The sequence below is a fragment of the Pteropus medius genome, unplaced genomic scaffold (genome assembly GCF_902729225.1).
Source record: "Pteropus medius unplaced genomic scaffold, Ma_sr-lr_union100, whole genome shotgun sequence".
NCBI classification, from domain to species: domain Eukaryota; kingdom Metazoa; phylum Chordata; class Mammalia; order Chiroptera; family Pteropodidae; genus Pteropus; species Pteropus medius.
Window position 1 is genome coordinate 1,070,848 of NW_024342474.1, and position 22,319 is coordinate 1,093,166.

The window sequence follows — 22,319 nt, forward strand, 5'->3', positions numbered from 1 at the left end:
ACACACACGCCAAAGTTAGAGTCAAAAGGAAAGTTTATTAGGAAAGGGATAACACTCCACAGACAGAGTGTGGTCTCCTCTCAGAGGCAGAGAGTGAGAGAGGGACTAAGGGAGAGGAGGACAGTGAGAGAGACTGAGTAAAGAGTACAGAGAGAAAGAAACGAGATGGACAGTGAGAGAGACCATGAGAGGGACCCTGAGTGCTCAGGGAATTCAGTTTATATATCATTCTTTAGTTCCTGTGAATTATAGTTTGAAAGAGTTTGTTAATTCATTTCTTTCGATACGGACATATAGTGAGGAAGGGGAAGAGTATGTAGCATAAAAAGGTATGAATATTTAGAGTGAAAAGCCTGCTGGCAATTCAGAGACTTTAATCCATAGGTTGCCCATGGTTTCAGCCATGGGGAATGAATGATTTTATTTTGTGTAGGGCAGCTACTTAAGGACTCTATTGTTGCTGTTTCCCCTTCACAGGTGTGGGGAATGGGTTGTTAGCAATCCCAGTAGAAATCTTCCTTTGTTCTGAAGGTGTCCTCCTGTCCTGGCTGCAGGGCTGATCAGCATATTGCAGTAGCTTGATTAACATTTTTAATTCTCTTGCCTCCTCTCTACATTAGTTACAATTCACATTCCAATCTAGTGAGGACAGTAGGAGGAAGGTAGAGATGGGGAATGGGTGAAACCGATAACTACATGCTACCTGCAGGATTTGAGGAAGTGCAAACCCTGTACACTCTTGGTGACAGAAAGTATGCTTTCCTCCGGATTTATTCCTAGTGGCCCCGCCCTCTCATGGTAGACATAGAGCAATCATCCAGAATTGATGAGGCAGCAATGATGTTATGGAAATCTAGACAGTCCACAGTACAGATCATAGAGTGTCACGATTGGATTTTCATGTATTAATGTTGTCCTTGCAGACATTAGAAATATTCACCCACGGTTTCAGATGTCTGAACAACTTACATAGTACAAGTTCTCAACAACTATCGATGAGAAGAAAGAAAAGAAAGGAAGAAAACCACAATGGATAAAGGACAGAAAGATATCTGGGGAGATGTTGGTTGGGTAAAACAGACCTGAAATCTCAGGTGCAGGGAGAGGTAGAGAACAGGCCTGGGATTTGTCCTCAGGGCACATGGTCTGCAGCAATATAAAGTAACATTCCTGTAGGAAGCTCTGAGAATTCCAGGGACAGGCTTTGAGGGGAACCCAAGGCTGCCTCTCCCCACCTCTGAGCACAGACTTCACCCTTGGCCTCAGACCATGCCACCTTCTCCCACCTGCAAAGGAGGCCACTCACCCCTCATCCCCCTGGGTCCACAGTTCACCCAACTCCATGAAAACCTTTCTGCAAGACTCGAAGACACAGTCAGGAGGGTATAAAGATTTGCCAACCAGAGACCTCAGGACAGCAGGAGCAGGGATTAGGAGGACACTGGGCCTGGGTGGCAGTAGGGAGCCTGAAAGTACTGACCCAGAGGGTTGAGCCTGCTCAGACATGCCCTGCCCTTATAGGAACCATATTCTCTCACCATATATTTCTTTCTAAGAATCCAATTAATGCATATGGTTATAGAGTAGAGACATGAGTAAGAAGAAATTTATCGAGGTGTCTTTTATGTTGAATATGATAAATAAAATATAGGAAACAATTTCATATCACATCATTAGATACTGTTTTAGTAAATAATGTTATTCAGAAGGATAGAAATTTCTTGGTCACTAAAAATTAAGTTTTTGCAGAAATTTTCATGACATTGTAGAATTCCTCATCGCCTTTTAATAAGAAGACTAGGACACGACCTCTGTGCAAAATGTAATACTGTTTGCAACGACATGGATGGACCTCGAAATAATCATACTAAGCGTAATAAGCCAGACAGAAAAAGTTGAAAATAAAAGGATATCATTTATATGTGGGATATAAACCTAAAAGCAATAAATGAACAGAACAAACAGAGACGCATGGACATGGACTATAGACTAGTGGTTACCAGAGGGGAGGAAGGAGGTAGATAGGGTAAAAGGGGTCAAATACGTTGTGACAGAAAGAAATCTAACTATGGGAGGTGAACACATAATGTAACTATATATATGCCTTACTGTTAAAATGTACAGCTGTAACTTACCGGATTTCGTTAACCAATGTCATCATAAAAACAAACAAATAAACAAATAAATAAATAAAATACCAAAAAAAAAAAAAGTAATACCATGTAGGTCAGAATGTTAACAGAATGCTTATTTCTAGGTAGTCAGATTCTGGGTGAGTAATTTTTTAGTCCCTGTACTTTTCTGCATTTTCCACACTGATCGTGTTTTACATCTATATCTAGATCAAGGAAGTTGTTGCTCTTTTCTTCCCCCATAATAAGGCAGGCACAGTTGTAGTAAAAGAAAGAGAGAAGAAGTGACCCTGTACTAGTTCTCTGACCTTCCTTAGGCAAATCCTGAAAGCTCAGTATCATCATCTAAAAATAGGTGATATTAACTCCCAGACGATTATATGTCACCAGCAAGAACATGTTAATGTGCTGAGAACACGAGCCTGGCTCCAGCATTGTCCCCACAGCCACCCATGTAAGCTTCAGGCCATTTCCCCCTCCCCCATCCCTCCACCAGAACGTGGATCCTGACCTCCCCCACCCCTGAGCACTCAACATCAAGAAATCCAGAACCTTTGCTGAGAGAGAAGGAATTCTGCAAGGGCAAATTCTCATTGGAGCACACTCTCCCTGAAACTGCAGAGCTCCAAGTTCGGGAGGTGGGGCACAGTGGAAGGAGAAGAGGCTCAGCCAGTAAGCTGGGTGAGGTGCAGAAAGTTAGTATGACGTCAAGTCCTGGAAAACATGTTGAGAATCTTCTCCAGAGAGCAGACCAGGCATCTCCCCTTCACTGAGAGGGAAGAAACAGAATGAGAAACCTTCACGGCACCTCTGTCACCGTGCTCTCCTTCACCCACTGGGTGGCCACAGCGATGCTCTGTCTTGATGACATCCAGGACCACCATCTCCAGCCTGTCTGATGTCTGGCCCCTCAGCTGCTCGGCCTCCTTCTCCGTCAGACACGCAGCCAGGACCCTCAGGCCTCGCAAGTCTAGCTGCCTGGCCAACAGGTTCCCGAAGCCCAAGTCACAGCCTGTGATGAAGACGTACTTGTCTCGGAAGTGGCTCACCACCTGCATCTCCCGTATCAGCGCAAAAAGTAGTACGGGCCCATGATAGTTGCCAGGTACAGCCATGTGGCTTAGCAGGGCATGGCAGACAGGCAAGGGTAAAACAAGACTATGACCAGTGTTCAGACTGGTGTTCATAAGAACACACAGGGTATGAGTTGGTGTGACAGCCTCCAGGCTCTCTGGCATGGAGTCCTCAGGTTTTTCTTGTTCACTACTTTTAGTGAGTATTACTGATTCTGGCCTCAACTTCATCTCTGGTACACTTACACCATTTCTCATGTCATGGATTTCTCAAAGCACCCCTTGACCTACAGGTACTTTTTGTAACCACCTTCTCCTGGTCTTCCCACTCCTTTCCACTGCCCACTCCCACCAACCCCACTCCCCACCACATCATCATCATCATCATCGCATCAGAGCCCCCTGTGTCCGTGTTCTCAGGCTTCAGAGCTGTCCTCTTACCTTTTTTCCTGCTCAAGTCCAGGACTCTGGTCTCCCTGACCTACTGGAGATTTTCACAAAGAAGATATATTTTGAATCAAGGCACCTGTGGGTTCAAAACCCAGCCCCGCTTCAACCACCTTGTGACCTTGGCAGCTGGCTTAGTCTCTGAGCCTGGGTTTCCCCATATGGCTCAACACAGAATTCATTCTTGAGAAACTAAATTCTGTCAGTTTCTAGATTAGACAGAGAAGGCAAAAGAGTATAAGGTCCCTTGCTTATATAGTACCTCTCAGGGGCAGAAAGCGTTCTGGAGACAACGGGAGATGTCTCACCTCAGAGGCAAAGAAAGTGGAGAAAGGAATGGTGTGGGCACACTTAGTAGTGAGATATCTATGTCCCTGTGGCTGGGCGGGTAGAATGGAAGGACTTAGGCAAAGCGGGCCTGACAGTCGCGATCCTCTTACTCCTCAAAGATGCCCTGTCCCCAGCCCTGGGTGCCAGTTACATGGCCCTCTGCCCTTCCTGTGCCGAGGCTCTCCCTTGCCAGCCATTTGTGCAGATTCCAAGCAGAGACACAGATTCCAAAGGCAGAAAAGATCGATTTTAACAGGGACCGAGGACAGGTGCCTAACTTCGCCACCAGGGATGGCTGTAAACCCCAACGGCCACTTAGTTGCAGCCCCAGGTGGATCTTTGCAGCAAGTCTCAATGGTTTGTGTCCCTCCGGAAATGCCAGCAGAAATCAGAGATCTGTCAGTCCACAGCTCTCTGACATTCTGGAAAGGACTCCTGGAAGTGGGCCCAAACATCTTGAACACCTTTCCCAAAGGGCTACAAAATGGCTCAATGATCATTGTTTTGGGGGGAGAGAAATGACAGAAATCCAGAAGCTTCAGGTTAAGACTGAAGCAATGGTTTCATTTTATTGAAGAGATTGGGACTGTGCCCGAGCATGCTGAACACTAGAGCATTGATGACTCGGAGCCCCTGGGGAGAAGGGACTGAGTTTCATCATTTTTATATTTCTAGCACTTGGCAGTGCCTAGCTTCTAACAGAGACAAGTGAATGCTGAGGTAGATGACACTGCAACATCCTGCTTCCCTCTCCACTTACCTGCTCTTCTTACATTGTTTGACAATATGAGATTCCCCAAAGCCTCTATTTCCCTCATCTTTATAATGAGGGAAGAGAATCAAGATGACTTCAGCAGGTCCTCTCAACTCCAACTCTCAGAGGGTCTAAGAATCCATGGGTTGCCATGAAAATGGTGAAACCTTGGGAAGTCAGGGCCACAGGAAGCACTGGAGAATTCAAGGGGAATTGCTGCCCAGCACGCATTAGGTGTTCAACCAAAGTTTGTCAAAACTGGATAAATCTGGAATCAGAAAGGGACTGTAAGCACGTCTACAGAGACCCCAGGTCAGGTGTGAGGGATCAGGAGGTGGGGGATTCTGAGGGAGGAACAGTAGCCAGGGGAGAGATAGGAAACCAAAGGCAGGGGGAAGAGCCAAGGCACACTGGGAGGCTGCTGGGTGGTGCAGTGTCCCTGCGGGAATGGTACCTGGGGCCTTCCAGTCTCTATCAGTCTCTCCATGTTTCCTCGTCCTTAGACGAACATTGCACACACACACACTCACATCCCATATACCCACTCTCTCGGGGAAATCATAGAGAGGAAATGGTTGTCCTTCATCTTGTGGAAGGTCAAGGGCTGGGAAGCAAAGACAATTCACCATCCTTTCTCAAACCCCTCCTCAGATCCACGAAGAGGACTTTTCCCTCGCTCAAGAAATTTCCCAGAATTCCCAGGGCTGAGTCACCTCCACAGAAGTGCATGTCCTACCTCATTTTTTAAAATCCTAGCTCTTGGCCATGAGAAGCTCTTCTAGGGCAGTCACATCTAACCTTTTAGACATCATAGACTCCTCTGAGAATCTAAGGAAGGCTCTAAGCCCCATAAATATGACTTAACACAACAGGCAGGATTTTGTATATATTTTTCAGGGAGTTCACAGACCACCTAAAGCCATTACGTGCCAAGAACCCAAGTCAAGAATCTCTGTAACAAGAGTTTATTGAACTCCTAGCATTGTGACTCAGGCAAGCTGTCTAACCTCTCTGTGCCATAGTTTTCTTGTCTACCACAGTACACATCTCTTTAAGTTGTTATGAAGATTAAATGATACATGAAAAGCATCTTGCAATTGTGCCTGGCAAATGATGAGTATTCAATAAATGTTAGCTGTTACTACATCTCTCCTGTGGTAATTCATAAGGGTATTTGAGGATGTTCTTAACCTTCTATGTAAGAAACACAATGCCAGACAACTAAATAAAAGAGGAAGCTGGTGTTGATCCATTTCAGGGAAAAAGTGGCTGGTAGTGGTGGGGCTAGGGACAGGTATCTCAAGATCAATTCCACAAGAAGGATCTCTTCTTCCTTATTCCCAAGAAGTATAAAAGGGCCACTCGTATGCCAAGCACTTTACATATATCATTTCATGCACCCCCTATAATAACCCTGTGAAGAAAGCATCATTATCTTCATTTTACATAAAAAGAAACAGACCCAGAAAGGCAAACTAACTTCCTGAAGTCACACAGCTACTAAGTGGTGGAACAAGGTGTCAGAACCAGGTCTGGTCCCCAAACTAGTGTTACCTCCACTGTGCCACGGTGAAATGTGAGTGAGCAGGAAAGGGCTGGGAACAGGGTCTCTGAGCCACATCCTTTTTTGGGAAGCTTGGGAAGTCCCTTATCTGTTGCTACTGAGCAGACAAGGCTGCCTGCTTGGCAGAGGGAAGCTGTGGCAGGAGGGCAGAGCAGATTCTGTGGCTGGACTTGGCTTCTGCACTCACTGACCTTCTTCTGGAAGCTCAGGCTGGGGATGTGAGTGCAATTGTTGCCAAACTCCTCAGCCTTGAGCTCTTTACAATCCACCTGCCCTTGCCACATGAAGTAGGGCCCTGGGTCACAAAGGCCACAGAGTGGTAGGGGGTGGATTCCTGGGACAACCCACCCCAGTCCTTCCTCAAGGGTCAGAGCACAAGCTCTTGGCCCCCACCTGACCCTGGGAAGCTGCCTGCCTTTATCTGTGCCTCCCAATAACTCCTCCCTGGTACCTTCCTTCCTTTCTGATTGTTGATTACAATGTCTTGTCTACATTTTTTCGAAAAAAAAAAAAAAGTAGAGGTGGGAGGAGGAAGAAGAAAGAGTAAATTTCCAGGAATTGTTTCAGTCCTGCAGCTCCTGTTGCTTGGAGCAAAGCTGTTTGCCCCCTTTCTCCTGCCCAGATTGGCAAGGAGCCTGGACTCCTGCCCCTCCCTCTTTCGCTTGCTCTCAGTCTCTCTTTCCAGCTGTCCACCTCCTCCCTCCAAAGAAAAACACCCAAATGAAAACTGCAGAGATATCACTTATTTATTCCTGAGGGAGCAGTTACTTATTTCTTCCTGAGGGAGCAGTTTTTTCTCTGTGTCTCTGCCAGAAGGGACCACCATCTCTTCCTCTGGCTGCAAATACACACTGGGTGATATGAAGGGGTCGGGGGCTGGGGAGAAGGTGGAAGTGAGGCTGTCTCCATTTGGAAGGGAAAAGGTCCTGGGGTAGAAGATTCAGAGACCCAGGAGACATGAGCCACTAAAATGCAGTCTTTTGGGGAGGAATGGGAATGGCCATGGGTCGGAATGTGTGGTCCATGTGGAGAGAACAGAAACCAGAACTAGGATCTCCCAGGATGGGGTTAGGTCCGGGGGAGACTCCATCTGCATGGGTCAAAGGCATGAAGAAGAAAGCAAAAATTCTCAGAAGGCTCCTTACTGATAAAAGACATATGTAGACTAGAAACTGAGATCCTAAAGAAAGAGAGAGTAGATCTGTCTGAAAAATCAAAGTAAACCACATTTTACATCATCGTAGCTCATCATGACAGATTTCTTGATCTAGGCATGGTCTGATGTGTGAGTGAAGGTGTGACATAATAAAAAATATATATTTGGCTTCTGCCCTCCGTTCCTGGGTGATAGGAGCACCATTTGTTCTAATTAGGTCACTTTTGGTGGGTTCCTGGGTAGCTTCAGAATGGAGACTGGTTACCAGAAAGAGTACACCTTAACTAAAAGCTTGGAACTTTCAGCCTCACCCCCTCATCCTCCAGGGAGAGGGTGGATTGGAGATTAAATTAATAATCGATTGTGCCTACATGATGAAACTTCCATAAAAATCCCTAAACTATGAGGTTCAGAGATCTTCTGGGCTGGTGAACACACCCACGTGCCAGGAAGGTGGTGCATGACAACTCCATGAGGACAGAAGCTCAAGACCCTTTCCGACCTCACCTTGTGTACCTCTTTATCTGGCTGTTCATTCGTACCCTTTATAACAAACCAGTAAATGTAAGTAAATGTTCCCCTGAGTTTTGTGAGCAGTTCCAGCAAATTATCAAAACTAAAGGCGGGGGGAGAGGTGCGGGTGTGGGAACCACTGACTTTGTAACCGTGTAACCATGTGGGTACCCCGGGGACCCATTTTCTTGTGACTGGCATCTAAAGTGAGGACAATCTTGTGGGACTGAACCCTTAAACCTGTGGATTCTGACACCTACTCCAGGTGGCTGATGTCAGAATTGAATTAAATTATAAGACACCCAGTTGATGTCCAGAGAGTTGGAATGGGGGGAAAACCCTACACATTTGGTGTCAGAAGTATTATGAGTAGAGAAACAGTTTTTCTATAGGAGGCTTCAAGAAAAATGCAAATTTAAAAATAACCCTTCCAACAGAGATGGTTGGTGGTAATACTGCACAACGATGTGAATGTACTTAATGCTACTGAATGATATACTTAAAACTAATTAAAATAGAAATTCTGATGTTATGTTTATTTTACCACAATAAAAATTAATTACCAAACTTTTTTAAAAATCCCCTCGAGTAGATAAGCAAATGTGGTATATCCATAGAATGGAATATTACTCAGCCATAAAAAAGAATGACGTACTGATGCCTACAACAATGTGAATGAACCTCAAAAATACTATACTAAGTGAAAAAAAAAAACAAAAACCAGACACTAAGGCCATACACATTGTATGATTCCATGTGTATTCAATATCCATAATAGATAAATCCGCAGAGACAGAAAGCAGAATGGTGGCTGCCAGGGACTGGGAGAAAAGGGGAACAGGAAGTGGGTGCTTAATGGGTATGGGGTTTTCTTTGGGGGTAGTAAAAATGTTTTGGAACTAGATAGAGGTGGTGGTTGCACAACAATGTGAATATATGAAATGCCACTGAATTATACCCTTTAAAATGGTTAATATTGTTATGGGAATTTCATCTCGATTAAATATATATACCGAATCTCCTCCAGCCAACACATCCTTGTTTTACGTCCTTCAAAACAGGCCCCGCTCCAGGTGGCTCTGCCATCTGCGCACTGTGCTGTGAGAGACAGGCAATTTCTCTGGACCTTGCAGAGGATAAGGAAGCCCATCCTTCCTCCCCACAGGGTACCTCAGGGATCAAATGATTAACTGAGGTGAAAGTGCTCTGAGAAACAGGAAGCTCTGATAACACAGTGCATCAACAACACAATCCATGCTATGAGCCTTACCCTATGGCTTGGAGGGATAGAGAAGCCTAGTGACTTTCAATCTCTCTCTCACACACACACACACACACCACACACACACACACACACACACACACTTCTCAGGAAGTTTATAACCATGAGAGAAAGGACGCTGTTCTCCTCCTTCTCTCCATCCAGGGGTCTCCCTGAAGTGCAGTGTTGCCACTTCTCCTCCCCGCATTCAGTCTTCCTCTCTCTCTAGATTCTCAACTCAGATCAAAAAATGAAGGCTGGGCAGAATGGCAAGGGGTGGGCATGAGTCATTGAGGAAAGGGCCAGAGTGATTAAAAGTCTGACTGATTTTCAGATTTATTTTAGCCCTCATCCAATTCTACTTCAGTAGGAATGAAGACAGGGAGGAGTGGGATCCCAAGCCAATTTAGAGAGTGGAAAACACATACAAACGTAAAGCATTTAACACAGGCCCAGCCCTGTGCTAAGCACTTCACCTTGATGGCTCATTTAATTTTCACAACACCCTTAATGGTAGATATTATTGTTCCAATTTGCAGAAGACAGAATCCAGGCTTTAAGAGGTAAATTTGCAGCTATTGAGTACAAGAGTCTGGATTTTAATGCTTGCAGCCTGACTCCTCCCGGCCACTGGCACAGTGGATCTTTTGCTGTGACTTCCCCTCTAACGGGATTGGGGGAAGGCAGGAAAATCCCTGACCGTCTCCCACAGAGCCTCAGCCAGTGATACTGCTTCCCGGATGAGAAGGGCGGCCCTGAAGCCCAAAGCAAAGCCGGCCCCAGGGCCACAGTCCCTCCAGCCTCCTCACGGCTCCCCAACAGTCCAGACCTGCTGGCCCTCCAGGACCAGAGGTGCTCCTGAAGCAAGCTCAGGTGAGTTTCCCTCTCTCAGGGAAGAAGAGATTGGACTTGTAGAAAACTGCCTTTCCTGCATGATCCACAGGTGTTCCAGGGATGAATTAGAGGTGTGTGTGTGTGTGTGTGTGTGTGTAAAGGTGTGTGTGGTATGTGTGTGTGTGTATGATGTGTGTGGTGGTGGTGGTGTCCCACACCCATAGCCCAAATGGCAAGGGCAAGAGCAAGAGCACCCAAGGAAGGCCAGTGTGCAAGTGCCAAAGGGCGAAGTGCCAGGAGAGAAGTGGAAGTTGGAACCCATCTGGAGCTGGAGAAGGGTGGGACTGGCCAGGCTGGGAAGAAATCTGGTTGGGCACAAACAGTTCTGGTCTCTCCCACTACTGAGGCCCATTAACAAAGTATCTCTGCTTCTTGGGTCAAAGCCGACAAGTGAGTTGTGTACTATTTTAATATTCGAATGCTCAACTTCCCTTTCTTGCTTCTTCAGACCCAGAATCTTTCCCTAACACCCCCTGGTTCCTATGACCTATTACCTGGGAAACATGAGGCTATTTTCCAGGTCTCCTTTCTCTTCCAACTCTCTCTTCTCCCCACTAGGCATTTGCTGGTCCTCATGTCAGTCGCGACCAGCATGGGGTCTGGCTTCTCTGAGGGGGTCACTGCAGGGCCTGCCAATGACATAAGAGAGATCCACAACTGGACTGAACTGCTCTACTTCTTCAACCATACTTTGCCTGAGTGCCACATGGAGCTCAGCGAGAGCACCAAGCGAGTGGCCCTCTTTATCATCTACCTGGCCATCTTCGTGGTCGGGTTGGTGGAGAACCTCCTCGTGATCTGGGTCAACTGGCGCTGCTCGGGCCGGGCGGGGCTGCTGAGCCTCTACATCCTCAACATGGCCATAGCGGACCTGGGCATCGTCCTATCCCTGCCTGTGTGGATGCTGGAGGTCACACTAGACTACACCTGGCTCTGGGGCAGCTTCTCCTGCCGCTTCACTCACTACTTCTACTTTGCCAACATGTACAGCAGCATCTTCTTCCTGGTGTGCCTCAGCATCGACCGTTACGTCACCCTCACCCATGCCTCTCCCTCCTGGCAGCGTCATCAGCACCGAGTGCGGCGGGCGGTGTGTGCAGGCGTCTGGGTGCTCTCGGCCATCATCCCGCTGCCCGAGGTGGTCCACATCCAGCTGGTGGAGAGCTCTGAGCCCATGTGCCTCTTCATGGCCCCTTTTGAAACCTACAGTACATGGGCCCTGGCAGTGACCCTGTCCACCACTGTCCTGGGCTTCCTGCTGCCCTTCCCTCTCATCCTTATCTTCAACATGCTGACAGCCTGCCGCCTTCGGCAGGCAGGACGACAGGAGGGCCGGCGCCACTGCCTGCTGGTGTGTGCCTACATTGCCGTCTTTGTCATCTGCTGGCTGCCCTACCATGTGACTCTGCTGCTGCTCACACTGCACGGGACCCATGTCTCCCTCCACTGCTACTTGGCCCACGTGCTCTATTTCTTCTACGATGTCATCGACTGCTTCTCCATGCTCCACTGTGTCGTCAATCCCATCCTTTACAACTTTCTCAGCCCAAGCTTCCGGGACCGGCTGCTGAGCGCTGTGGTCCATTACCTTCCCAAGGTCCAGGCCAGGGCGGACAGACATGCTTCCTCTTCCTCCTCCTCTACTCAGCATTCCATCATCATCACCAAGGAGGGCACCCAGCCCACTGTGGCAGGCCCCCACCACCAACCCAGCCTGAGCTTCCATGCACCAAATACCTCACCCATCTCTGCTCCTCAATCTCTTACAGCCAGCTGAGGCAGATTCCAGTCTCCTCCCTCAGTGAAGTAGAAAGCTGGAGGTGTATGGTGAGAGATTTTGTAGGGATCAGGGGAAAGAGTCAGAGCACTGATGGCCAATTTGGAGTTTATCTTATATCTTGAGGTGGTGAGAGGGAGAAGGGGCAAGGAGAGATAATGAATGTGTCCTTGGTGTTGTACTATTGTCTTGGTCTCTGTGTCTAAGGCAGACACACAAGAAAAAAGGTGAAATAAACAGTAGAGACAGCCATGACTCTTGATCTCTGGAAAATCTGCACTTGAAGTTGTGGAAGGCCAAAGAGATACTCAGCTGAAACTAGATGCACTCATTGCAGAAATCAGCCTGGCCGGAAAGAGTGAGCTCTGCAGGAACCTCACAAAACTTTCCTTTTGTGTTTGTGTGCTTGTTGATTTCCCAGCACACCATGCAGGCTGTGGGGACAAGAGGCCAGAGGCCAAAGGACCAGGAGGCCCCAGCAGGACGTTTCCTAGCAGTGCATCCTCAGTGCTGTGATAAATGGAGGGAGTAGGGAAGCAGGGGCGGGGGAACTGCCAAGGTCCAAACAGGCACCCACCCAGCAGCTGGGTTGGTGGGGTAGTTGTCCATCCCCTTTCTCCATCCAGGAAACTCTCCATTTCCTTGCTGGTTTTCTCCCCCTCGCTTGTCCATCCTGCTCCCCTCCCCCCAAAGCAGAGGAGCTGTCTCAGAGTCGATGCCTCTCATGGGCCATCTCCTTCCAGCTTTGGATCTAGGACATTTCAGATCTAGGAAGATATGCCATCAGAAGTCCACCCCGTCCCTTTCTCTCAAGATCATAGGAAAATGTCAAGGGACATGCATTCTGGGAACAGACCTTTGGACAGCCTGTCCCTCAGATGCTCTGTCCCTCAGCCTTTGTTTCCTGCACAGTACAGCGAAGTGGAAATTTTCCAATTCTGTCACAGGACAGAGTTCTGGTATTCTTCTGTCAGTTCTCACCCTTACACTTCTTTCTCCCTGGTCTAGTCTTTTCGTTATTTATCTGTTCAGCAATTTACTTCTATTAACACTTGTCCGACAGATAGGAAAAGAAGTTCTCTTGTTAACAAGTAGGTTTTCTGGGAAGGCTCTTTTCTCAGCTTGGGAAACTGAGATTATGTCCATGAAGAATTCTGACTAAAGTAAAAGCCTAAGAACAGGTCCAAGTCCACCAGTTCCAAGTCCGTGGTCTCTTAATCCTGCCTGTGGAGACTGAAAGGCTTGTGGACATAACCACTGAGATACTCTGTCCTGCTCAGTGCTGTGTCTGGAATGTTTAACTTGGAATAACTCCTCACTGACCTGGAGTGCTGTCTCTACTGCTTTTAGAAATCTGAAACTGTACTCACCAGATGCATTAAACATGTGCTCCAATGGCATATATACCTGTTTGTCAGGAGCATGGGGGGAAATTTGTATCTACACTCCCCCTGCTCACTGGGCCCAACCCTCAAAGGGTCTTAAGCTATGAACAGCTGCTCAGTGGCACAGAGCTGAAGGTTTTTTCAACCAGGAAAGTCCAGGTTGTGACCTGGGGGTTGCAGTAAGGGCTTAACCTAATAATGCAAAAAATGCATTAGACTTTCCTCCCTTGTGCCCATGTAAAAACCTAGCCAATATCTGATGTCCTATCACTGCCTCCTCTGCCTTGGGCTCCAGAAGTTTCCTAAAAGAAACCCAACTTTACATCTCTGTCACATGCCAGGTTATCTCAGAGACCACTTCCCCAAAATGGTGTTCTCACAGATTTCACTCTGGCAACCAGTTATCATCCTGGCAGCATGAATACTACCTTAGGAGAGGGAACTGGCTGGGCTGAAGGCAAGGCTGCTCAGCTCAGCCTTTACTGAGCAGTGATTGGAGCCAGGCCCAGGGTAATGTGCTCCAAGACCAAAAGGACCACATGACATCTTAACTTCAAGAGTAAATTATGCCAAACCTCTGAATCCTCTGTGTTTGATCTGCCTCTCCCCACTCCAACATACCACTTCACAATGAATTAAATGGCACTGGAAAGACGATTTGTGGCCAAATCTTGAGTCCAACAAGTAGACATTAGCAGAGTTCCTGCTCTCTCTAGGCCAACGGAAGATCCCCTTAGAGATGTTCTCCCGAAAAGGCCGGGTCACTGACTTAAATTTCTACTAAAACAGGTCAACAAGTTAACCCTGGGGAATTCTAGCTACAGGAAAGACAAATGTGGTACCTGAAAGAATTCTGCTGAGAATACTGTTACTGAACTGATAAAAACTCAGATAGTTTGAACTCAAGGAATGACCACAGTAAATAGGAAAAGAACTCTCATATCCAATTTCCTTTTTTTATTCTAAATAAAAACCACACTTTGTGCCGAACAATGGAATATAAAAGAATCAGATGTACAACGATTTTAGACATCTACTATTTGGGGGGAAAAGTTTACAAAATATACAAAACTTTACAGCAATAGATAGTAAACACTTAAATATTAGGAGGTCAGTACTTATTAATTTAATGGAAGGAGTTAGACGACAACAACTCTTCTCCATTTCATATGAGACTTTAGCTAGCAGAGGTGGGAGGGAAGGGTAGACTGAACAAGGGAAGGGTGTCAAAGAAACATTAAAATCCAAACAGTTTTATTTTCATCCTGATGTTTACGAATGATAACCACACTGAAACTAATGCTGTGTGCCCTGCTTCCTGTCTACATTCAGTGAAGGATTAAAAAAAAAGGACATGTAGAGACTCCCAAATGGGCACAGATTTCTCCACAGAGTCTACTCCCATGCCAACAAAATCAGTGTCCATCTATAAAGGTATTTAAATTCACTTCCACAGTTGAGTAGTCTGGAGAAATAGGGCACAGTAGGTAGCCAGAGAGGAAGAAAATTCATCAGTAGCAAAACCTGACTGGGGAGAAGGTATCTAAACCCAAGGCTTGCCCGTGAGACAAAAGGGTACTCATTGACAGATCAGAAAAGGAGTCAAAAAGCACTTTTACCCATTTTCTGGTTCTTAGGGGTTACCTGGGCCAGATCCCCACCCCTATCTCCTTTCTTCCCAACTAGCCATTAACTACAGAGACTCTGTGGAATCTTAAAATTTAGGACCAAATACAAGGGTAAAGCAGAGCTTCCCAGTGGGTGCTGGGACATCAGTGAGCCATTAGTGGGTCACAGGAGAGCAAGATACTGATTCCCTCCACTGGCCACAAGCAGCCTCTGCTGTTTATCCCAGTGTGCCATACAAGTATCACCCTTTTCCCTTAGAAAACAGGTTGGAAATAGACTCGTGCTTAGTTTAATGCTCTACAGTCACCAACTTGAATTCTTAAATTTTTAAACAAAGGGTTCTGCCAATTACATAGCTGGTCTGGAGTATAGAACAAGAAAAAGGAGGAAAAGAGAGAAAAGACATTCAAGGGTCAAACAGAACCTCGAAACAATACAGCAGGAGACAATGCTAACCTGGGCTCCAGGGCAGAGGGTGCAATGAAATCATGAGAAGGTTGAAAAAATAAACTCGAAACAAATACGGCTGAAAAAATAAAAAACTCAAAACAAATACTTTCCACCAGGTATCCTAGGTGCCCTCTGCCACAATATAGTGTTTCAAGTAAAACAGTACAGAAAAGGGTGAGCTAGAGGCAGAGGCATTAAACATGACTCTGAACAGAAGGAAGGTTCAGGTATGAATATGGGGGACACGTGGAGGAACAGGGTTTGGTCAATCAGCCTCAAGAGCTACTGACCCTGTTACATACATGTCTCACTGTAATCAACTGGGCCACCCTGATCAACCACTTGGCCTCAGGAGGATCAGAGGTGCAGTTTTTTTTAGTGTTTTGGGGACAAAGTTTAAAGGGTTTGCTTTTTTGGTTTACTGGCAAAAAGGGAATACTTCACAGTTTCAGGTTAAGTATACAGACTACCCAGCATCCATGATGCCCTCTGTTAAGGAAAAGGGTTTCTCCAGCATATTGATCCGTTCTCAGCTACCTGCTGGGTTCTAGTAAGTACCACTTCTCTCAAATCCAGCCATTCAAAAATCAGTCCTCACCAACAGTCTGGGAGGGGTCACTCAGGCTTGAAAAGCTTAGCAGACACTTGATGGTAGCCTTTTACACATTTTCCTTCTTAAATTTCTAATGGTCAGTGTGAGAGAGAAAGGGAGAAGACAGTGAGGGGTGAAAACTTGCAACACTGCTTCCCTGACAAGAATGTCGCGAGGAAACATTTACCAAGTTGTGTTTAGATGGTGAAAGGTGGCCACTTGTACAAGTCCCTTATGTAATGGTCACCCCACCAGAAAGCCATGCAGGCCAACTTGGAGGCCTTATCAGCTTAGGGCTAGGGAGAAAGGCAGGAGGTCCAATAGGGACGGAGCTTTGGTTTGCCTTAGTTTTAATATAGCTTTCCAAGTTTAGGAAGGATGAGAAAATGTGCAAAAAGGTCTTTCATGTGACTTGATTCCCCTCATCTCAGTCCCCAATCTACTCCATCACAGATGGAAAGAGGGCGAAAGGCCTAGGAAATCAACAGGCCCCAACTTTCTAGAAATTACATCCATTGCCTAAAGGGTTCCCTGGGTTTATTCTGCAAGAGACTGCCTGGAGAGAAAGAAAAGAATTTGCTTGTTTCAAGGCTTGGCCCATTCTCCCCCAATTCTAGCCTATTTCCCAAATCTCTGGCCAGGACTGTCCCCTGAAATATGGCTCCTTGCTGGGAAGAAACTCATTTTCCTGAAGTCTCTTATCCAAATGAGATGCTGGGTAATATGTATACAAAAATAAAAATAAATAAATATTAACATCCAAAAAGGCTTTGTGAGTTAATTAAAACCACTTGCTGTGAAACAGCCCAGGGTGCTGCTAAGTCCCACCAGGGGCAGTGTCAGGGCGGAGGCCAAGGACTCCCAGAGCTTGTCTGAGCAGGTGAGGTAGTATGAGTTACTGAGGTGCCACCTAGTGAGTACAAGAGATTGAGGGCCCTCTCCCTCAAGCCTTCTTTGGGCAAGACGCCCTTAGAAGCCAACTAAGAACAAAGCCAACCAGCCTCATGGGCTCAGCAGACACATTTCCCAGCCCCCTAGGGAGGGTCTGAGCCCGCTGCCAACCTATAGCACCCCTTGGCAGCAATGCAAAGACAGATTGGGATAAATTCCAGCAGGTCAAAGGTGAGTTGCCAAAGCTCCTGCCCAGTTGCACAAAGTAAACAGGTTACCCAACTGGGACAGACGGAACACACATCTCGTTATACGCCACCACTTATTTGGTCCCTGGAGGGCTCAAAGTCCACCACTCCACCACCTCATGGGGGTCTTCACATCTATACTACAAGCCAAATACACTTCTAGGTGGGAGACTGCATGTAAATTAAGGCAAGGCTGCTGCTGTCAGAGATATCCTCACCTCTCCACCAGGAAACTCAAGGTCGATGGAGATGGCCAGATAACAGATGACTATATCAAAGTGGCTCCCTGTCCCCTTTGCCCCACAGGGAAGGCCTGATGTCCTGGGCCATCACTCCATAAAACCATGGTTCTCTGGAATTGAGGAGAAAAAAGAAAGCTCCATTCCTGTCCAGCCAGGCTGTTACTACTGACAGCACCGCAGGACCTCTTCTGGCTGGCAAGGATTCATCCCAAAGCTTTCTGACCTAAATAAAAAGCTTAGTCCCCAGTTTGGATCTAACTACCAAAAGATTTTACTGTCCAATCAGCAGATTACAGCCATGAAACAAGAAGGCACCTCCACCCCTGACGCCTTTTCCCTGCTGAGGGCTGGGCCTGGAACCTGAGGTGAGCTGCCCCGCTGACTGGTCCTTTCTGAATGACCATTCCAAAATCTCTCTCATAGCTGGTTGTCCCAGTTGGAGGTCTGGCAGTAATACCCACAGTGAAAACCTCCCTCCACCTCCTCTATTTAGTGAGGCTGTTGGTTGGATTCTTAGCAGCATAAAACCTATCAGTAAACTAAAACTCGAGAGGCTAGGGAAGGGGATCTAGTTGGCACCAACTGCCTGACAAGATCCCAAGACCAGCCTCAAAAGAACCAAAAACACAGCCCTTCATGGGCAAGAACAGGTAAGGAGGTAAACGTGATAGGGCCGTTGCTTCTCAGAAACAGTAACAGCTCATGTGCTATTTCTTCTTTTTTCTTCTTTAAACACAAGACAGAATTCCTAGCAAGGCAAAATTGTAACTTCGGCTGGGGAGGGACCAACGGCCATTAAAAATTCACATCCTGGCTGCTGTGTGGGAGCTCCCCCTGGCTCTGCTGGGACCCAGTCAGCTGTCCGGGTTCTTTTCTGCCTCTTTGGAATGGATAATGTACATGAAGGTCTGCTCAATGGTGAAGTCGGGCGGAAGGCTGCCTTTGTGTACACCAACGTGCTTGCTCATGAGGTTAAGGGTGGAGCTGTAGTGGCCACAGACTGTGCAGCGGTACATGAGGGCCCCCGAGTGTGTCTTCAGGTGGCACTTGATGGTTGAGCGGCCTCGAAAGAACTTGTGGCACACCTTACATTGGTACGGCTTCTCGCCTGTGTGGATCCGCCGGTGGTAGTTGAACTCGCTTGTGTGGGCAAATCTTTTGCCACAGACCTTGCAGCTATACTTGCTGTTCCCAGGTTGGCCCTGCAGAGCCAGCTCCTCACTCAGGAACTCCTCCGCTGGCAGCTTCCGCTTCTGGAGCGCTGGGTGCTGTAGCCCAAAACCAGGCCGCGAGTCAAGGCCACTATTGCATTTGTGCTGGCTGACGTGGTAGCGATAGGCAGCCTCCGACTTGAAGCTCTGGTTGCACAAGTGGCAGCGGAAGAGGGTGTCTTCCAGGCTTTGGTGCACAGCCATGTGCTTCTCTAGGAGATGCCAGTCCACAAAGCTGTTCGCACAGACAGAACAGGAGAAGACTGAAATGCCAAGATGGGAGAGCGTGTGCCACATGAGGCTACAGAGGTTGAGGTGACGCTGGTCACAGACACTGCAGGCCTGGCCCTTCAAGTTTAGATGGTCAAGGATGTGGCCCCGGACCACGTGGAAATCTTTGGCCAATGCCTTCCCACAGGCAGCACATTTCAACTCTGTGAAGGCCGCCCCTGAAAACAGACCCAGCTTCCCAGGCAGGGGATCATTGGGGTGGACAATAATGTTGTTCTCAAATATTCCATCCCGTCGGTGGAGGGTCAACTGCCACTGGGTAAAGAATTTAGTTTCACACATGTCACAGGAGAAGAGGAAAATACCAATGTGGGAAAGAACATGGGTCACACGGGAGTTTCGGTCTTGGAAGTGGGTCTCACAGACTTTGCAGTTGCCTGTCAGCAGGTCCACATGGTCCCGAGCATGCTGTCGGATCAGTTGAATGTTGGGCTCTAGAACTTTCTTGCACACCTGGCAAGGCATGGCCTTATTCTCTCGGTTGTCATTCTCTCCAAAAGTCAGCTCATCTTCACTGTCGTCACTCAACTCAATCACCTCCTCAGCTGTGCCTATCTCCTCGGTGGGGTCTTCAAACTGCAGGTCATCATCCCCCAGATCCTCCAGCTGGAGCTCATCCATCTGCCCAAAGCCTGGATCTTTGGTGTGGTCACTATTGCTCAGACAGGAGTTGGTCCCAGTGGTAATGTCTATTGCACTGTCAGCGGGGAAGAAGCTGTTTTTACTGAAGTCTCCGTTGCTCTGAACTTTGTATGGCTGACAGGAGCTTGTGCTGGTTTGAATGCCCATGCTAACAGTGCCTAGGACTGGCTGAGTCACCATATTAGGTACAGACGTGAAAGGAGCAGGGGTATCGTGGTCTTCTGTCTTTGGTGGCAGTGACTGCTGAGGCAGAGGCAGGCTATGGTTAGTGTCACTGGTAACATTTCTCTCTTCCTCCTTATAGCTTCCTCCAGTATCACTAGGAAAGACATAGTTTTTATCAGGACCAAAGTGCTCCCCACCACCCCGGAGTTCTCCGAGGGGATGGACAGGTTCTACTGAGCTACAACTCAGGGTGCGGAATGGCTCTCACTAGTGTTGGTCAGGGGCTTGGCCACAGCAGTGCTCTCCAGGTCAGGAAAGGTGGAATGACAGGCCCGGAGGAGGTCCTCCATACCTAGACGCTCAGCTACCTCATAGATGACCCCAACATTGATCAGGTCCGTGAAGAGCTCTGATGTGTAGACAAAGCTCAGAATCTTCTCAAAGTTGGCAGGGGTGATGAAGTCCACCACATAGGTCCTGGCAGCATCTAGCCCAGTATTCAGAAAGAGGTTCTGGAAATAGCCAGCTGCGCAGGCCAGCACAGCTTTGTGGGCCGGGAAGGAGCGGCTCCCCACCACAATGGTGACATCGCACATGGTCTCTGAGAGCCGGCACTTATTGAGTTCCTTCAGCAGGTTGTTAGGGTGGTTGGTGCTTTGCAGTTTGATCCTCATGCCCATCTTAGCAGCTCCTATGAAGTTGCCTCCTTATCAGCACAGTTAATCTGTAGACAGCAAAAGGAAAAGATGGATGGCCAAACACATCCCTGCAAAATGAGGCACTCTCCAAGAGGAAATACCACCGGTCTGAGTGTTTCTGAGTCTCAGGTGGGGGCAGGAGTGACTAGATATGGAGAACTAGGGGAAAAGACAGCAAAAATGATGGGACAACGACCTCTCTCCCTGCCTATACCCAAATACAGAGTTATGAAGAAACCGAAAAGTATTGAAAAAAATATGATAGCTTGGTCTTTAAGAGTCAGTAAGAGAGGTTGTAGGCCTGGTTGGACAGAAGCTAGTGTCTTAGAGCCAAGCCAGAGGTATCCTTGCAGACAGTCTTATACTTCATTTCCAGAGTAACTGGCTCAAATCCTTCTCATATTAATTTCCTAATTTCCTCCTGGTTACAAGCTTTCCCATCTCGTTGAGTATATTCTCTTCCTTTACAATGCCAAATGCCATATACATACTTGAACATAATTAGCAAAGCTCCATTAGCTGCTGAGGAAAAGATAAAGATGCTCTACCTTTCAGTTTTCTAGCGTTGCTGTATCCTTTCAGTCCCTAAATAAATCTTACTCATTCTTGAGCTCCCAGATCTCCCTACTTGTGCTACGTGCCTGTTCTCCTCTCTCCGCAACCCACAGCCATTCAGATACTGCTCTACCACATTCTCTGTATGCTGTGGATGAAGTTAAAACACTTTAGAACCCAAAGATATAAAGCAAAGTAGATACAATCGTGATAGTTAATATTACTTAAATATGCTTTATTGCTTTTTACCATCCTGAAATTTATGCTTATACTGACAAAAACTAAGAGATTTACTAGATGTCATAAGAAGGCATCTAATTATATAGCTAAGACTCCCAAAATGCTTGCTCAATACCACTTTTCCGCTTTTAGAGTCCTGCCGACCTAAGGAAGATGGGCTAGGTGCATTCTCCTTCTGTCTCACGACTCACTCTGCGCGACACAGACCCCTTCTCCACCTCACCACATTCTACTAATTCTCAACTTTTTCTGGGGCTCAGGAAGCTTCTAAGCATTGTTCGGGTACCAGCCAAGAATCTCCCGGGCCTTGGTGGCCATACATCAATCGTCAGCAGATCGGGACACTGGCAAGCCTGAGTGGGGGATCGGAGGGGGACAGATTTGGAACTTCCAAGAAGGCACCCCAACAATCCCGTGGCTCCGCAGTCTCCCCACTGGAGGGTCGAATTCGAGAGAAAGGGCGTTGGATGGGACTGGGGCACTCCATCTGGGGACACCGAGCACATCGTCCCTCCCCAAAGAGCGGCGATTCCCCGGCGACTGCAGGCGGGAGCAGGGGCGCGGGGTCGGCCGGGAGGCGAGGGATGGGCGGCGGGCCGAGGTGGGCGCGCGGCCGGGGAGGAAGGGTCCGGCCGAGGGGAGGAGCGGGCAGGAAGGAACCCAGCGAGAGCGAGAGAAAGGACGGGACGGGGTCGGGCCTCGGCCAGGAGCAGCGCTCTGCCCGGCCGCGCTTACCCGGCTCCGCGGGGCCCGAGCACCATCGCCGCCGCCGCCTCACACAAAGGCCCCGGCCCGCCGTGCCCGGCCCGACGAGGAGGCGGCGCCGCCGGCCGCGGCCAGACTCTCCATCCGCCGCGCCGCTCGCCGCGCCGGCCCGGGCCGCCCCCGCCGCCCGGCCCGCAGCGCCCCCCGCCGTCCCGGAGGAGGCAGCGCCCCCCGCCGCTCTGCCGCCGCTCCCCCTGCAGCCCGGGAGGAGGCAGCGACCCCCCACGGCGGGGCTGGGAGGGAGGAGGGCGGGATGCGCAGCCACCAAGCCTCCCGCCGCCCTCCGGCCGCCCGCCCAGCCCCCGCTCGGCCCGGGACCCCCGCCCCGGACCTGCCTCCACCCCCTTCGCAGCCCTGGGGCGTTTCCGACCCCCTTAGTTCTGGCGTTTCTGAAGCTCTGATCCACCAGATGGA

At 48.2% G+C, this 22,319-nt stretch overlaps 2 protein-coding genes and 1 pseudogene across 2 annotated transcripts; 1 reads left to right on the forward strand and 2 right to left on the reverse strand.

The window, feature by feature from the left end:
• The window catches only part of LOC120604936 (retinol dehydrogenase 16-like), a 28,521-nt pseudogene that overhangs the window by 2,198 nt on the left and 4,004 nt on the right, over positions 1 to 22,319 (reverse strand).
• ACKR5 (atypical chemokine receptor 5) lies at positions 9,943 to 12,153 on the forward strand. The gene is made up of 2 exons (XM_039865739.1): positions 9,943 to 10,103; positions 10,683 to 12,153. Exon 2 carries the CDS (start codon positions 10,699 to 10,701, stop codon positions 11,899 to 11,901), a length of 1,203 nt encoding a protein of 400 aa, XP_039721673.1. The 5' UTR covers positions 9,943 to 10,103; positions 10,683 to 10,698; the 3' UTR covers positions 11,902 to 12,153.
• ZBTB39 (zinc finger and BTB domain containing 39) lies at positions 14,222 to 22,007 on the reverse strand. Its single transcript, XM_039865738.1, is given in 3 exon segments — positions 14,222 to 19,901; positions 19,904 to 20,371; positions 21,876 to 22,007. Coding segments are annotated over 2 exon segments (2,133 nt in total). The 5' UTR covers positions 20,328 to 20,371; positions 21,876 to 22,007; the 3' UTR covers positions 14,222 to 18,192.

Excerpts from the sequence above, each read along its gene's own strand:
- ACKR5 (XM_039865739.1), top strand. The coding sequence starts at position 10,699 with ATGTCAGTCGCGACCAGCATGGGGTCTGGCTTCTCTGAGGGGGTCACT.